This window comes from Grampus griseus, assembly GCF_964374135.1.
Source record: "Grampus griseus genome assembly, chromosome: 20".
In the NCBI taxonomy this organism is placed as follows: Eukaryota; Metazoa; Chordata; class Mammalia; order Artiodactyla; family Delphinidae; genus Grampus; species Grampus griseus.
The window spans coordinates 8,160,286-8,177,925 of record NC_139014.1 but is presented as its reverse complement, the minus strand read 5'-3'; the positions used below and the strand labels follow the sequence as shown (position 1 = coordinate 8,177,925).

The 17,640-nt window shown below is 53.8% G+C and overlaps 1 protein-coding gene across 2 annotated transcripts in view; it reads right to left on the bottom strand.

Moving 5' to 3' along the window:
* MGAT5B (alpha-1,6-mannosylglycoprotein 6-beta-N-acetylglucosaminyltransferase B) overlaps window positions 1-17,640 on the bottom strand; it is a gene marked incomplete at both ends in the record, with an annotated part of 66,306 nt that overhangs the window by 21,235 nt on the left and 27,431 nt on the right. For both annotated transcript variants that reach the window (XM_082678873.1, XM_082678874.1), the window contains 2 exons: window positions 720-851; window positions 17,182-17,351. In XM_082678873.1, the coding sequence (XP_082534999.1) occupies window positions 720-851; window positions 17,182-17,351 (302 nt within the window). The remainder of the gene's footprint in view (window positions 1-719; window positions 852-17,181; window positions 17,352-17,640) is intronic.

The window sequence follows — 17,640 nt, the reverse complement described above, 5'->3', positions numbered from 1 at the left end:
AAGAAAACCACTGAGACTCAGACGCCCCTACAAGGAGTTCCCTCACCCAGAGTCCTTGCCGGTGACCCAGAATTGTCCAGACTGCTGAGGTCGGCACTCCTCCCCCGGAAGAGGCGGGAATGGCAGGAAGAGGCCCCCAGTGCACGGAGAACATGCATTAATAATAAAAGCAATAATGCTGCCTGTCACTTTTTTTTCCCCTAATAAAATCATGTGGGATAGTCAATGAGACTAGAGCAAACGTAATAAACAGCAGGGCTCTCTGTGCTAAATTAAACCCCGTACCCGGCTGGCTGCAGAGAGACAGAGCTATGGCATCGGCCTTCCTCCTGCCCTGGAGGGGGTGGGGTGGAGGAGGGAGTCGGGGTGGGGGGCTGCTGGGTCCCCACCCACAGAGGTCACGCCCCGTTACCTGCCTTGTTCCCCTCCACCACTCCCTGAAATTCCTCTGCCCCCTCCATCTGGATCAGCTCTGACCCTGCCCCCCAGCCTGTCCAGCAGCGCAGGGGCCTGGATCGCCTGGCTGTGGTTTATTAATTGTCATCTGAGTCAGCCTTAGTCAGGAGGCAGAGCTGTCAGAGAAGGAAGGCAGTGGGGGAGGGGAGCCTTCTCTCCACCGCGGAACCTGGGAAAGTGCAATCCCCCACCTTGGGGACCAGCCGGCAGCCAGACCCCGGGGGCTGCCATGGGCCATCACCACAGTCCCACTGCCCTCTCACCGGTACTTCTTGAAGGAGAGTCCCATGTGCTGCTTCATCTGCTGCAGGCCGTGGTAGTCGGTGTAGATGAGGTCGAAAGGCAGGGGCATGGTGAGCGGGCAGTTCCCCCGGCCTGGCGGCACCCCTAAGTTACTGAGAGAAGAACCCTTCAGAGTCTGAGCCCCGAGAGGGACCCACAGACAGCAAAAAGCCCTCTTCCCAAACAGGCTTGCCTTGGGGGAACCTGGAGCCCACCCTTGTTCCTATAGCCCAGAATAAGTGGCAGGGAGAACACTGTAAAGGAAAGTGAGGTCAGTGCATGAATCCTGGCGAACTCTTGGAGAGGAAGCAAACAGGGCAGCCATGTACGGTTGTATAGGTTTTTCACTGCACAAGAGACTCCAACGAGGGGCAAATGGGACTGAGATCCAGCCCCGGCTAGCTTGCCAAGACTGTTCCTGGCCTGGGCTACCTGCCAGAAGGAAAGAGCACCTTCTGTTAATTTGCACAAACTTGATCCCTGCAGGGCTGTGTCCACCCAGAGGGGGCACCTGTACCCAATGTTCACAAGGTGCCATAAACACCTGCCGAGGTCCCCAGCGCAGCTTCAGCATCTGTTAGCAGCTGAAGGGTCCCCAAACCTGTGCCCCGCGCTGCTGACTGGCTCCTGGCCCACGGAGATGCCTAGCCCTGCCCCACAGGCAGACCCTGCCTGCTGGGTCACTTACTCGCAGGCTTTCATACGGGAACAGGGCTGCCACTGGTGACCGAGGTGGAGACTTTGGAGCATCTCACTGGAGCCTGAAGGACACGGCCTCCCATCTGCCCAGTCCACCTCCCTGGAGACGGGCTCAAAGCCCCCTGCCTGGCCCCCACAGTGCCAGCGTGGACTTTGTCCTGGATGTCCCTGCCCACCATCCGGGAGCCTTTGCTAAGCCTGACTACACACCCCCTGCAGAGATGATGCGGCTTTCAGATGAATGACTCAGTCAGTCTGTACTGAGCGGCTGAGCCAGGCAGAGAGTAGTGTCGGTCCCCAGGGAAGCCCCCCAGAAGCTGCCCACCTCCCCCATTCCCGCCTCCCTCGGATTCGTGGTCCAGATGCTGGAAGGCATCCGTGAGACCTCCCAGTGAGCCCCTTCAGGGATCCACATGGCAAAAGGCCACAGTTATCATCAGTTCCCTGGGTCGCATCTCCAGCTCCTTGAGACAATTCAAGCCATGTGGGAAAGCAGCACCTGGACGCCTCTGCACTATCGAGCGCACATTCAGCAAGACACCCACAGAGGCTCGGTAAACACCGTCCGCTGAGCAAACTGCCCTAACGCGGCCTTTTCAGCGATGTTGATGATAACCTGATGACAAGGCCATGATGGAAAGATGTCACGGGGAGCTTCGGGCGACGGGGATCAAGGCATCAGGGGTTGGTCTGTGGCCGGCAGAGAAGGGCATGCCCTCCCCCCGCCAGCTCACCCAGCCTCACGCAGCTCCCCCACGCTGGCTCCCCCAGTGGTAGAACCTTTGCTGCTAAGTGGGGAGAGAGGAATGCAAAAATCTTATAACCATTTTCTCCCCGTTTCTTATCTATAAACTTAAAAATGGCCAAGCACCCCCCCACCCCTGTCTCCACCCGTCCAACCCTCCAATGAGCCCCTCTTTCCAACCAGACGGCCACACAGGATTCTCAAACCCAGGGCTTCTCAGGCAGGACGTGCTTCTTCAAGTTTTTGCTGAATTACTCAGAAAGCAAAGGGGAATAAGCCCAGGACCCCAGGGGTCTGGAGCCATCAGAGGAAACAGTTCCCACAGCCTGGAGACTGCATGAACTATTTGGTGGTATTTTTAAGTGGTGAGCAGGCTTTACATTCTCCTCTGTAGGATCCCTGTTTTCTTTCCAGTGTGGCTGCCTCTCACACCCCAAAGCCCTCCAGTCAGACGGAGCATCATTTCTGTCCTGGGCTACAGAAGCTCCGGGTTTAGGACAGACCCTGGTCCCCCTCCCCACTTCCTCCACTCAATTGAGAACCACAAATAGAAAGACAAGGTGATGATTCCTCTTGCAGAAGTGAGGAAGCGGGTGGCTGCTCCTCCCTCATGGAATCTGGGTCTGGGAAAATTAAGACGATTCTGAAAATATAAACCGTAGGTGGGTCTAGTTGCTGCTACCTGCACCAGTCACATGCTTGATTTTCCCACACTGCCTTTCTGGCTGGTTACCAGGCAACGTGTTGTCCCTCTGTGGCCATGGGTGGTACCAACAGAGTCATGGGTGCTTCCTCTGGTTGCCTCAACCCTGACCGCACCCCTGGCCCCAGCCCCAGACACCAGGGCCACTGAGAGGCCAGATACGCAAGTCACAGCCCTCTCCTGGGAAAATGACCGCACACTGACTTCCTAGAGCCTGTGTGGTCTTTCTCACCTTCATGGCTACCGTTTTGAACACAGGCACCATTCTACGTGCTTTCAACTCATCGATTCTTCAATTCCTTTCATCTGGGCAACTACCCTATGAGATCAGACCCATTCCCATCCTGCTCTCCTCTTTACAGATTAGGAAACAGAGAGGTTTAGTCATTTACCCAGGATCATACAGCCAGGAAGGCGTGGAGCTGGGATTGGAGCCCAGGCAGTGGGCTCCAGCGCCCACACTCCCACCCACTGAGCTCTCCTTCCTCCCCAGGGCCACCGGGCATCAGACAGCACAATGGTGGGTCACTGGACCACAGTGACATCCTGAAATTGGAGCCCCGGGCTGCCAGCAGAGATTGGGCCCCAGTCCCAGTTTTGTTGCTAACTTTGGAGGGGCCACTAGCCTCTAGGGATTTCATTTTTCTCATCAGCAAAAGACAAATAGAAATGCCTACCTTGGGCTTCCCTGGTGGCGCAGTGGTTGAGAGTCTGCCTGCCGAGGCAGGGGACGCAGGTTTGTGCCCCGGACCGGGGGGATCCCGCGTGCCGCGGAGCGGCTGGGCCCGTGAGCCATGGCCGCTGAGTCTGCGTTTCCGGAGCCTGTGCTCCACAACAGGAGAGGCCACAGCAGTGAGCGGCCCGTGTAACGCAAAAAAAAAAAAAAAAAAAAAACCTACCTCACGGGGTTCCTGGTAGGATCAAGTGGGGCAAGGACAGTGAAAGTTCCGTTGATTATTATTACTTTAGTCATCAGGTTCACCTTCTGAATTTCCAAATCTGGCAACTCCTTACCCCATCCCCACGCCCAACACACACACCCCTCACTTAAGGTCACGGTCATTTTTCAGCTGGAATCTTGAGATAATTTCCTCTCCATTCTGCCTCCCTCCTGTCTTGCCTGACTCTTTTCTAGAGAGATCTTTCCATGATGTCAACCTGGTCAGTCATCCCTGGCTCCATCTGATTCTTTCCAGAGACTTCTCACCTCCTGTTCCTGGACTCAAACCATGCCTCCTCCTCCAGGAACCCTCCTTGGACCTCTGGTCAGAGTGAGACGCCCTTCTCCCTCGATCCCCCTGCCCCAGCATCCCACTCCCCTCCCCACCATCCCTCTGCACTGCCCTGAGTCACCTCCTCACAACTGGGGCCCCTCCAGGGCAGGGCCAGGTTATCTTTGAAAGCCCAGAGCTGGGACAGGATCTGACCCAATAAGTACTGTTGTGTTCATGAACGAATTCACAAGGTAATGAACCATGGGAACCCGCCATCCCCCCACCCCTGGAAGAACTGGTTTAAAGGCTGAAAATATGGTCAAGAAAAGCATGTTAGGAGAGAGGGGGTGGGTGAGTGAGAGGGGCCCAGGGCTGATGGGCGTTGCCGAGGGTTATTAGTTGAGTAGCCTCCTGGCCTGGACTGGACACAAGTGGCCCCACGGGTCCCAAAAGGACATCACAGCAGGAAGAAGAGGAGGAGAGACAAATTGGTCCAGAGACAGCAGGTCCTCTTCCCAGGAGGAGTTAACGAAGAGACCCACAGTCCCCCCAGCCCTAGAAAACAAAGATTTTCAATTCACGGTGACTTCACTGGAAATGTGTCTGAAGCTTCCTCATTACTCTTGTCACAAGGAATCTGAGCTCGTCCCGAGGACAGCACAGAGGGTCAGCCGAGGGGAGAGGGGGCTGTGGTTTTATCACTTGTAATTTAAGTTCACTTTTATGGGCAATTTTACTCTAAGTGGTTGGTTGGAGCAGTGACATGAATTGAAAAACGCTGTCTCTTGACAACCTTCAGACAAAGGTGCCCAGGGAGGCTCAGCTGTACAATTCCACCTTCCGTGCTGACTCCTCAAAAGGCCCCTGTCCAGACATTTTCCTAATTCCAATGTCAAGTTCACTTCTCTTCCGACTCTTAGCCCAGGGCTGTGTCAGGAGGGGCTCACAGAGCCTCCCCACCCCCATGGCCCTGGTGAGAGGGGGTCAAGCAGCCTCTCAGCATGAAGGGGCTTCAGATGCACCCGCTTAGCCTCCCCTGCCCGCCCACTACCACCCACAATGCTTGGGAAGTTTCCGTGGAATTGCCAAATTGGATGGTTGGAATGGATTTCCAAATGTCCCCAGGCCACCTGAGTGGGAGTCTAAATACAGATGAAGGGGCTGGGGGAAGGAGTGATCTAGGGAAAAAGAGCCTTTCTGCAGGTCACCTGGTCATCTGGTCCCGGTGCCCAACCCAGATTAATCCACCCTTGAAAGCCAACCTGTCAGGGGCAGTGGGGGATGGGGACTTAGGGTTTAATGGGGACCGTTTCAGTCTGGGGAGGGGAAAAGGCTCGAGATGGATGGTGGGGATGGCTGTACAACCATGTGAACGGACCTAACGTCACTGAACCGCACACGGTTAAGATGGTAAATAAACTTTACTACAATTTTTTTTAAGAGCCAAAACCAAACTGTCCACACTCACGGTTCCGTGCCCAGACGCACAAGTGCACGCCCAGCACTCTGTCTCCCAAAGGCACCCGTGTCCCCATTTCTCCAGGGCCCCCCACGATGTAGGGGCTCAGCAAAGAGCCAAAGCAGGGTGACTGTTACTCTTTGCTAAAAGATCAGAAGGTGAATGAGCAAATGGGACAAGGCAGAGAAAAAAATATAATCTACGCCCAAAAGAAAAGAAAAAAACGAACCTCAGCTAGGAATCAAAATGCTGAGTTCCACACGGTGAAGAGCAGCCCTGGGCGTACAGCTGCAGCACGAGCTCGCTGGGTGGCCTCGCGCAGACACAGAATCGCTCTGGTGTCCACCTCCGCTCCCATTCCATGACACGTGGACAAACCTCCACGGCTCCTTCTAGGCTAAAAATTCTCCGGTTTTATTTCTCCCTGTGCCTTTGGTCTGTGGCTAGAAATAATCTCTCCAGGTAGTGCTCAAATTCTGGAACAAACTATTCTCTCTCCCTGTCTGTCTTCTCTGTGTGGGATGGACCTAATTAAAAAGAATCCTACAAAGCCTCAAAGATCTTTGCCTCCAGGCGCTAAGGGCCCATGGGGAACTTCAGCTTCCCTGGATCCATCTCCTCATCACTGGGAGCACCCCGCCTGGGCAGCCCAGGACCCCTGTCTCCTCTGGGGCCTGCTAGCCCTCTGACCCCGTCCGGTGCCCACCCCCTGAGCACTAAGACATTGACCCCGTCTCTCTCTCACGGCCATTGTTAGAGCGGCTGCCGCCCCTTCCCCAGAGCGTGAGGACCACAGAGAAATAAATCCAGAAAGTTAACTGGCCTTCTAACGAGCTGCTTTAGCAGGTAGGATCACTAACAAGGAAGGAATTAAATTCTCCTGCAGGGTTTTCTTCTCTTGCCCAGCCTGAGCTGACCTTCCTGAGCCAACGAAAGCAGCCTTGCGAAGCCCTCACGATGGGCTCACCCGCAGCTTCCGTCTCCTGAAAAGGCAGGTGTCCCAGTGCCCTCGGAGGGTCAGGGATCACAGCTAAAGAGAACGGTCAGGTCCCCAGTGGAGTCAGGGCTCAGAGGAAAAGGGAGTTCAAAGGAAAAGCCACTCCTTAGCCAAAGCCCAAAGGAAACACAGGCAGGAGGGTTCGGAAACGGCCGGCACTGGGCGGCCCGCACTGGGCCTGTGGTCCAAAGCCGACACTTTCTTCCCCAGCGTTCCCTCCTCGTAAGCGAACTCAGGGCTAAAAATATGGCTGCTGCTCCCAGGAGAGCAGGGTGAAATGACAGACTCATTCTTCCAGCTCGCTGGGGGCCGCCGGGCAGGGAACACGTCCCTCTGGCTGTCCCCTGCCTCCTTCCCCCATTTATGTAACAATGCACGTGAACGCTGCGAATGAAACAAGGCTTCTCTCGTCCGAGCCAGGATTTCAGTGAAGGTGGCTCTCAGGCCCGGGTGCAGGTGAGGGTCACTGAAGCCCGTGTCGGCTCTTGATGGCCAGGTTGGTCCCAGAGGTGCCACCTCTTCGCTCTGGGGTGGGGCCTGCCACTGGGATGTTGGTTTTCAGTTCTTCTGGGGATTCTCAGGTCCTAGGGGCCCTCGCTGTTCTATCCAGTTCCACAAACCTTTGTGAGGAACCAACCCATGGAGGAAACAAAGATGGGTGAGACTCTGCTCTCAGTCCCACTGGAACAAGCCCCGTGGGGGACTCGGGTTAAAGAAAAGACACAGCCCTGGAGTGCCGCCACGAACCGTAGGGTAATCTGGGTCCGTTCCAGAACAGTCTGGCTCCCAAGATAAATCCTCTCTTGCCCAGGGGCCCTTTTATGATTTCGGGGAAGTCAGAAGGAGTGCTAGGGGTTATTTGTACCATCCTATGCTTCTGCCAGCTTCATTAGGAATGAAAAGAGTCCCAGGCCGGCCCTGCCCCTGCTCTGAGCGCAGAGCAGTGGAGTTTTATCCCTCCTGTGGGGGGTACTTCAGTCTCCAGGAAGTTCATCCCACTGTCCGCCTTCCACCTCTCCAGCCGCCATGGGACAAGACCTCCCCTTGCTCAGGACGCCACCTCTGTTTACAAGAACACATGGCTCCTCAGATTTGAAGATGTACTGATGCCTCCCTCCCGCCGCCCCCCGGAAGGAATCCCACCTCCTTAGCAACTTCCTTCAAAAGCCTTCAGAAGCCACTCCTCCTCTGCATTTCTTCTCTGACTCCCCCCAAGTTCTCCCCACCCCACTTGGGTTGCGTGGACCTTTCCTGAGGGCCTGTGATTTCTTTTAAATCACTCTTCCTTTACGACCTCCCAGCCCCAGTGTGGACCAGGCCGGAGCTGGAAAAGGCGCCTCGGCCACTACATCCGTGAGGTCACACTTACGGGCCAAGGTCAAGGCTTAGGGGCCTTGATTTGCAAGAGACAGACTCCCACTCTTTGTGGCTCAGAGCAGCGTGGAGGGGCAGGTGCAGGGAATCATCCCTCTTGGATCCCGGGGAAGGATGAAGGGCAGGGACCAGCGAGGCTCCTTGGAACCCAAGGAGGAAGAAGGCAAAAGAAGGGAGAGGCGGGACTTCCCTGGCGGTCCAGTGGTTAGGACTTCACGCTTCCATTGCAGGAGGCACGGGTTCGATCCCTGGTCAGGGAACTAAGATCCTGCAAGCCACGTGGCACAGCCAAAAACACAAATAAACAAACAAACCAGAAGGGAGAGGGGATGCAGTGTTTTAGTGTAAATTAGTCATTTGCCTCTCATGCCTCCTCTGGGAATAGGTGGGGGAGAAAGAACCACTGTGTTCAGGGTCTGCTAAGCGCCAAGCAGATGCTGGATGCAGCTCTTCCCCCTCTGTTCGGATTGAACAACAAAATATTTTGAGCATCCAGAAAGTTATAGAAAATAATACAATGATATAATGAGTATCTGTGCTCCCACTTCCCAGCCTTGTCAAGTCATAAGATTTTGCCATATTTGGTTGAAATCTCTTTGTTAAGGGCTAACACAGCACAAATCCAGGGCAGCCTTCAGGGTGTTCTGGTCTCGTCCACTCTCCTCACACCTCCCACCCCCTCCACCTCACTCCCAGCAGATGTTCATCCCTCCTACAACAAAGATAAAATAAAAAGCATCAGTGGGCACGCTGCAACCCCTGCCTCCATCCCTGTAGCCCCTTCGGTGCCCCCACCACATCCTGCCTCTTCTTCCTCCTGGGGGCCATCCTCTTGGGCCACCATGCATGATACTATCTTCCCTCCTGTGGCTTCAACTCCTCCTTCTCCTCCTCCTTCACACCAGCATTTAAACATGCTTACAACTCTCCCATCTTGAAAAATAAACATGCAAAACTCTGTTATGGGTTGAACTGTATTCTCCCCAAAAGATGTTGAAGTCCTAACCCCAGTATCTGGGATGTGACTCATTTGGAAATGGTCTTTGCAGATGGTCAAGTTAAGGTGAGGTCATTAGTGCCCTCACAAGAAGGGGAAATTGGACACAGAGACAGACACGATAGAAGGAAGATGGTGTGAAGACACTGGGAGAAGACAGACATCTAGAAGCTGAGGAAAGCTTGAGGCTCCCAGCATCTAGAAGAGGCATGGAACAGTCTTCCACCAGCCTCAGGAGGAACCAACCCTGCCGACACCTTGATTTCGGACTTCTGGCCTCCAGAACTGGAAGACAATAATCCCCCAGTTTGTGGTACTTTGTTTCAGCAGCCCCAAGAAACTCACGCACCATCTACGACTCCACTGTCCCCGCGCTTCTCTTTCTCTCTCCTCCCGCTCACAGCTCAACTCCTTGGAGAAGCTAACTCGCTGCTGGTTTCCTCAACAGCCCCCTCATTCCACGACCCACAAATTTCTGGCTTCTGTCCCCACAACTCAACCAAAATGGCTCTTTCTAGGGTTGACAATGACGTCCATGTGACCAAATGCCGGGGACATTTTTCAGTCTCCTTCTTAGTTTTTGTGAGCATGTGACATCATTGGCCACACCCTCCTTCTAGAAGCATCTTCTCCATGGGTGCCCACTCCTTCTCAGTCCCTCTGCCAGCACCTCTCTCCCCAAGAAGCCTTTCAGTGTTGCTCTTTCTTAAGGTTTTGCTCTCAGGCCTCTTCCCCTATCACTTGGCAATTTTATTCACGCGTGTGTTCAGTTACCAGCGGCCTCCGAGATGCTGTCTCCATTCTGAGCCCCCGCGGCCCATCACTCAGCTGCCTCCACGTGGGCACCTCTAATTCGACGTGTCTAAACCCAGATTCAAGGTCTTCCCCATGTGCCCCCCAAAATCAGTGCTCTTCTCTTCTCTCCCTTCCCCCCACTCCAGAGAATGGTAGCACCATCCCCCCAGTGGCTGCCTTAAGCTGGCTAGTTCAGGCCAGTTTGAGCCAGTCACAGACAGATCTGAATGGGTTCAAACCCTGAGGCCTGCCTGGACTGGCTCCTCAGAGGGTTTACTGGCTGCAGCTTGGTCAAGCTGGGCTGAGCACGAGGGACAGGATGTGGTCCCAGCCTCTGTCATTCTCCGGGGACCCTCCCCAGTATTTCCCTTGAACAAACACTGAACAAACAAAAATGCCAGGAGACCGATTTCCACAGGGGCCGGGGCTACACAGCCGAGCTTCCCGTCCTCGTCCTCCTTATTTAAACATTCTCCTCTCAAACTTTCATTATTTTCCAGTTAAGTCAACTAATTTTCTACTAAACCCAATTTCACTCATGGAGGGAGGAAGAGCTTGGTAATTTTTCCTCATGCCAATGTACTATTAATGACGCTTGAAATTACGCAGATAAAATGGGTGAGCACAGCCGATTCTGGGCAGGCAGGGAGGGAAAGGCTTCACTTTAAAATGCCCACCGTGGACCCGGGCATCCACGAGGATGTCTCAGATGCAGCTGACGGGAGCTCTGGCTTCATCTCTCCTCCCGTCTCACGCGCAAGGCACGGGCGGGACTGTCTGACATGCCCAAGCTGCAGTCTGATCAGGGCCCATTGTCCCCGCACGCCACCGCTCTCACCCCGGAAACAACTAGCAGCAGCAAAGCCAGATGCAGATTCTGTGCATTGCCCCAAACATCCCTCCAGTGAGTCGGTTAATTAAAACACCAAAACACGAGGAGCAGAGAAAAGCGGCTCATCCGTCCGGCCTCGTCGTTGAGTCAGTGGCCAAGACATCTGCCATGAACACCTGTGAATAAACTGCACAAATGTACAGGCGGCATCTTGGTCCTGCGGTTTTCCCCACGAGGGGCATTTTGCCAGCCCAGGGAGACGCTCTATGGCAGGACCCAAGCTGCGACCCTCAGAATTCGGATTACCTTCACATCCCGTTGACCTGTTTTCACGTTACCCTGGTGCCAGCTGCATGCAACAGCTCCACAAGGCTGGGAGATGGGGTCCCCAGATGATCCCACCTCCCGCAGAACCCATGGCAGTGCCATGCCTGTATTCATTGCTATCTCTGCCCACAAACCCTTTCTAGGTTCAAATGGTCACCTCGCCAAACCCCCCAAACCCCAGAATGTGACCTTATTTGGAGGTAGAGCATTTACAGAGGTGACCAAGTTGAAATAAGGTTATTAGTGTAGGTCCTGATCTGATATGACTGGTGTTCTTATAAGGGGAAAATTGGACCCAGACACATACACAGAGAGAATGCCATGTGCAGATAAAGGCGAAGATGGAGGTGATGCTTCCACAGGCCAACCAGCGCCAAAGATCACCAACAACCGCCAGAAGCTATGGGAGAGGCCTGAGACAGGTCCCCCTTCACACCCTCAGAACCAAGCAACCCTGCCAACACCTTAATCTCGGACTTCCGGCCTCCAGAACTAGGAGACAATACACTTCTGTTGTTTAAACCCCCCCAGTCTGTGGTACTTTGTTATGGCAACTTTAGCAAACTAAATCACATCTGTATTTTAATCTCCACTCGAGGAAAGGCCTGCATTTACGCAGCGTCCGGGTGGTCCCAGCAAAGAATCAGTTTGAGGAGCTCATAGCCCCAGCTGACAGCTGTCACCAGGAAAAAGTACATCCAGGAAAGGGCGTGGCATGAAGTACACTCCAGGGCAGAGGTTCGCACGGATGTCCTGGGTGGGCTGCGAGAGGCCCCGCTACCTGGGCCACCTCCAAGGAGTACCTGCCTGGCCTGCCCCTCCACTTGACCCCGACCCTGCAACCAAGGGCAACATTGGTGCTTTTGAGTGTGCAAATGCAGGCTCGGGAGGAATCCACACATCTTTAAGGCGCTGAGCCCTTACCCCAGGCCCTAATCCTACTTCTCAGGACCGTGCACACATTCTGCAATGTCCTAACCCCACAGCTATCCTGCTACCCAGACTTGGGGCGGGGGGGGGGCATTGAAAAGCCACAGCCTCAACTTTCCTACTTCCCAACCGTCACTGCTCATTAGATCGTACATTGCCTGGGGGAGCTTTGAAGACTTGATACCCGGCGCCAGCCCAGATCAATTAAATCAGAGACGCCAAGAGTGGGCCCAAAGGTCGGTATATTTCTAAGGCAGCTTGGCTACAGCCAGGGTTAAGAATTCGCACCTGAAACGAATTCCAGCACAGCGGGCGTGGCTAATTTTATAGATACAAGCATGCTGTCTCCTGCGGAAGGTGGCTTTCTTTTTTTTAATTTTTATTCGTTTAGTTGTTTTAAATTGTACCTGCTAACAGATTTAGAAAGGGTCTTCCTGAGACTGTTTCCTGAGGTGACTGAGCTGTTTACACAGTTCTGCCCTGTCTGGGCAAGTCTTTGCTTGCACCTACACCCCGCAGGGAGCCAAGGGCAGAGCTGTCTGGGCACAGCCTTGGGCCTCTGCCCCTTTAACACACTGCCAAGCGGAGGTGGGGCGACCTCTCCCTAGAGCCCCTGCTTCTGGGAATTTCAGATCCGTACAGGCTTGGCAGGAAGTGACACACTGGTGGAAAGATACGGATTCTCTGTGGGGTGTGTGCGTGTGTGCATTGGGGGTGTGCGTGTGTGCATGTGTGTGCCATGGGCTGCATGTCATGCACGGGGTATGTGCGTGTCCATGTGCAAGGGTGTGTGTTTGCGTGTGTGTGGAGGCGTGCGCCCGTGTGCAGGGGTGTGCATGCGTGGGGTGTGCACATACAGGGTGTGCATGTGTGGTTGTGTACAGGGGCGTGCATGCACGCACGTGGGTGCATGTGTGGAGTGAAAGAAATGGCAGCAGGGGCATATTTCAGATTCTGGCACTTTTCACCAGGGCCTCACTTTCAGGGCCTCCCAAGTGCAGTGACCCCCATCTTCACCGCTCGGGCCCTGTGATGGGCAAAAGCAACCTCACTGACCACAGGCTCAGCTCCAGCCGGGCCAGGGTGGCCAGAGGAAGAGGAAGTACTCTGGGCAGGTGAAGACTCAGGGCCCAGGTTGCAAGAGGAGACACCCCAGCACGGGCTGAGAAGCAGAACAGCTGAGTTAAATTCCTGCCTCTTAGGGAGACTTGCCATAACCTGCTCTCTCTCACGGAAGGACAGAAGGACGGTTCTCTAAGTGTGATGCTGGGCTGTCACAAATGCACAGGAGCCTTCCCGTTCCCTGAGGGAGCAGTAAAGGAAGGAAGTTCTCGCCTCTCTGGCCTCAGAAGATGCACGGTCAGAAGGGAGGAATCCAGCTCAGCGCTGTTTGATAAACGTGAGTTCATCTAACGCTTGAGGTGGAGCTGGGTCCGTGGTGTTGACAGAAGGATGCTTCACACTGACAGAGGACTTGTACGTGGCAGAGTCTGGGATGAGGGCTCTGAACAGTCCCCACCCCCAGGATTCTTCCCACTGCATCTTGGGGTCTCTGGTGACCCAGGGGACAAGGGTCCCCCAACCCTTGCCTGCTGTTCTGCCTGAGGCAGGTCTGGCTTCCCACGGCACTGGTTGTACCATCCCAAGTGGCCTAAGACCTCTTTGGTGTCCCACACCTCGGGTCCCTTTTCTCCTCCCTCCCCCTCCCCCCACCCCACCCCATCTGAGTTTCCCCGTAGGAAGCTTTGAGGCCAGGGAGAGATGCCTCTTTTCATTATTCGCAAATGTTAGCTGCCTCTGCAGTGCTCTGCTCCACACACAGTGTAGACACATCTCCTGAGCCCTCGGGTCAGGGGGAGCAGGGCCGGGCACAGCTCAGCGAGCAGCAGTGCGCTCTGGTGGGCAGCGAGAGGGCACACTGCTCTGAAATGGCCCGCACAATGGCAACAGCTTGTCTGACAACGAAATGCCACAGGGATGTGCCGGTTCCCTCTCCCGGCACCGGGTAGCTAGTTTGACGGTTCAGCACCGGCATACGGGGACAGCTCCCAGCCTAGTTCCTTCCCACTCTGGTGACATTCAAACAGATGGGGCAGAGGTGCCGTTTCAAGGCGGCACCTCCTTCCCCAGAACCTGCTGCCCACCCCCCCCCCGCCGACCTGGGATGGGCTTCGCAACGCTGCCACAACCATGCAGCTCCTTCGTCGGTCCCTGTCACCTTCTCCCCCTTCAAAGCAGACCCTCTTCCACATGCACACTTACATGTTCCGTTCCCCTCTGAAGACACTTTCCATCTTTACTAGGCCTACTGGAGACAAGCGCATCAACTTAAAAGGATGACTCCAGAGGGGTGAATTTCAAGCCATGGGGATGTAAACCTTCAAAGCACACCCCAGTCTCAGCCTCCCTCTCCCCCTAAGCTCTCTCCGACTGAGGTCACAAGAAGTTCTACCTGAGTCACTGGCAGACTTTAAGCCTCAGGGGAAAACTGCAGAGGCTGATTAGCTGCCCGAGACCAGCGCCCCCTGGGCCCTGTCGATCTAGGAGTGTCGATGGCTCTGTCCCCATCAGCATCCTCCTCTCTCCAACACTTCCACGCTACATAGCACCAGCACTCGTGGTCGGGACAAAATGCCAATCAGAAAAAGAGAAAGACTTCTAGAACCAACAGACCATCCGGCTGGTGGGAGGGCTCTGGAGAGGAATCACATTCTAGCTTGAAAACCACCTGAGAGTAAGTTGATGGGCTGATGGAGAAAAGTTCATTTGCAGGCGAACAACTCAGAGGCCTTCCTTAGTTATGCCCTGGCACAAAGTGAAGACAATCTTATCCCAATGCCAGTGAAAGGAACAGACATTCACCAAGCACAAAATCCCAAGCCGTAAAGGAAATATTTGATAACTTTGATTACATTAAAATTAAGACCTTCTGTTCCTTAAAACAAAACAAAAGACCATAAAGCAATTACAAAGACAAGCCACAAATTAGCCTTCGAGGATTTTAAAACACATATCATATACACAGGATTTATACCCATAATATATAAAGAACTCCTCCAACTCAATATGGAAAAGACAAACACGGCAGAAAAGTGAGCAAATGACGTGAAGTGGCATTTCATCAAGAGGAAACAAGGAGGGCCAAAAATATAACCAACTGCTCAGCCTCATCAGCTGTCAGGGATACAAGTTAAGACCATAACAAGATACTATAACACTACTCCACACCCCTAACGAGAAAGTCCGATAACACTAAATGCAGGTAACAACGTATCCCACTGGGAACCTACACACGCTAGGACTGGACTGGTACAGTCACTTAGGAAAACAGTTCGCATTTCCTTGTCAAGCTGAATTTTCAGACACCCTAAGTCCCAGCAACTGTGCACCAAAGTCTATACCAAAGAAAAAACTCAGTCTATACCCAAGAGAAACTCTGACCCAGGGACGCCAGGTGACATGTACAAAATGTCCACCACAGCATCATTCAAAATAACTTGTAAAGGACTCCCCTGGGGGCGCAGTGGTTAAGAATCCGCCTGCCAATGCAGGGGACACGGGTTCGATCCCTGGTCTGGGAAGATCCCACATGAAGCGGAGCAACTAAGCCCGTGCGCCACAACTACTGAGCCTGCACTCTAGAGCCCGCATGCTGCAACTACTGAGCCCGTGGGCTGCAGCTACTGAAGCCCACATGCCTAGAGCCTGTGCTCCACAACAAGAGAAGCCACCGTAGTGAGAAGCCCGCACACCACAATGAAGAGTAGCCCCCGCTCGCCACAACTAGAGAAAGCCCACACAATGAAAGACCCAATGCAGCCAAAAAAAATATATAATTAAAAAAAATAATAACTCGTAAAAACAGGGGAAAATGTCCACAGACAGGAAAAAGTGATAATTATGGTACATTCGCACAATGGAATATCATACAGCACTGAACATGAATGAAATAGGGCTACAGGCAGCAATGTGGAGAAATCTTTAAAACCTAATAATAGGTGGAGAAAACAAGTCTTGGAGGCTACAGACAGCAGATGTCATTTTTACAGAGCTCAAACCAAACGAAAATAAGGGCTTCCCTGGTGGCGTAGTGGTTGAGAGTCCGCCTGCCGATGCAGGGGACACGGGTTCGTGCCCCGGTCTGGGAAGATCCCACATGCCGCGGAGTGGCTAGGCCCGTGAGCCATGGCCGCTGAGCCTGCGCGTCCAGAGCCTGTGCTCTGCAGCGGGAGAGGCCACAACAGTGAAAGGCCCATGTACCGCAAAAAAAGAAAAAAGAAAAGAAAAAGAAAAGAAAACTAAACAATATATTATTTATTGATACATGAATTTGTAAAAAAAACAACTAATTTTTTTTTTAAAAAGCAAAAGAGGGACTTCCCTGGCAGTCCAGGTGTTAGGACTCTGAGCTGCCACTGCAAGGGGCAGGGGTTTGATCCCTGGTCAGGGAACTAAGATCCCACATGCCGCACGGCCAGCCAAAATAAATAAATAAATAAATAATAAAAAGCAAAAGAATGATAAACACAAAATCCAAGTTCCAGGTTTCCTCCAGGGCCGGGGCGGGGGTGGGGGTGGGGGGTGGCGGGCAGGACAGAGGGATGGGCAAGAGGAGTCCCAGGCGAACATGAGAGCCCTGGTAACATTCTCATTCTAAAGGTGGATGGCAGAACCATGGGCGATCACTCCATTCTTGTACTTCATGACATACGGTACATATATTTTTGTATGTATCAAATATCATATAATAAATATTATTAAATAAAAGAAGAAAAATCTTACGTATTTCTACATCCCACAGATACAGTGGTTAAAATAAACCTCATCACACACACACACACACACACACACACACACACACACACACACACACACAATCCTACCCACTCTAACCACTAGTCTCCCACCTCCAACAATACCAGAGGGACCCTGGAAAGGCAAGCACTGGAAGGGGTAGGCATCGCCGGCCCACCTCACCACCCTCCAGGTCTTCCTGGCCCCCAACCCCCAGAACAGGCCCAGGAAGGAGCCCCGTTCCAGAAGAGGACCCCTGAGGCTGTACCAAGTCCACCAGGACAGCAGGCAGAGGGGACTCCATCTGCGTGACATGGCTCAACTCCACAAGCCAGTAGTGGTCAGTCCCTGAGCACAAACAGTAGCCCCGAGATGGAGACCAGGACCCTGTTTGAACAGCACTACGCAAATACACTCCCTTGGTGCAATCCCCAAAATGACTAGGCATCAGCGATGAGGACGGAAGGGCAGGAGGCAGACTGAGCAGCCGGAGGAGGGAATTAGGAATGTCTCCATCCGACAAGCTCCCGGGCGACGAGGGACTCCCCTTCCTCCCCTCCGCTCCCCCGGCACTCACCTCTGCAGCTCCTTCAGGGACACCGTGACCCGGAGGCCGTGGCCCAGGACGTAGAGAGCAGCCAGGATGTCTGCCCACTGCACCATCTCCCCCAGAGGCCCGCCCTTCAGCACCCGTGGGCTGAACACGTCCCCAGACTCCTCCGTCAGGAAGCCAATGTGGACAAGGACCTGGTTGGGGGGGGCGGGGGGGCACAAAGGATCAGCACAGAGAAGCAGCAGCCCTCAGCCCTGCCGCCCCAGGGAGACCCGGCCAGCGGAAGACACTGTGTCCAGGCTGTGCCTGGAAGGGCGCTTTCTGGCACCAGAGCACAGCGGAGGGGCCAAGGGGCAGAGTGACCTCGCTGGAGACACAGGTGAACAAGACAGTCACATCCTGCCCTCTAGGCGCTTACGTTCCAGATGGAAGAGGTAGACAACAGTAAACACAGATAAGAGATAATTTCATGAAATGATAAGG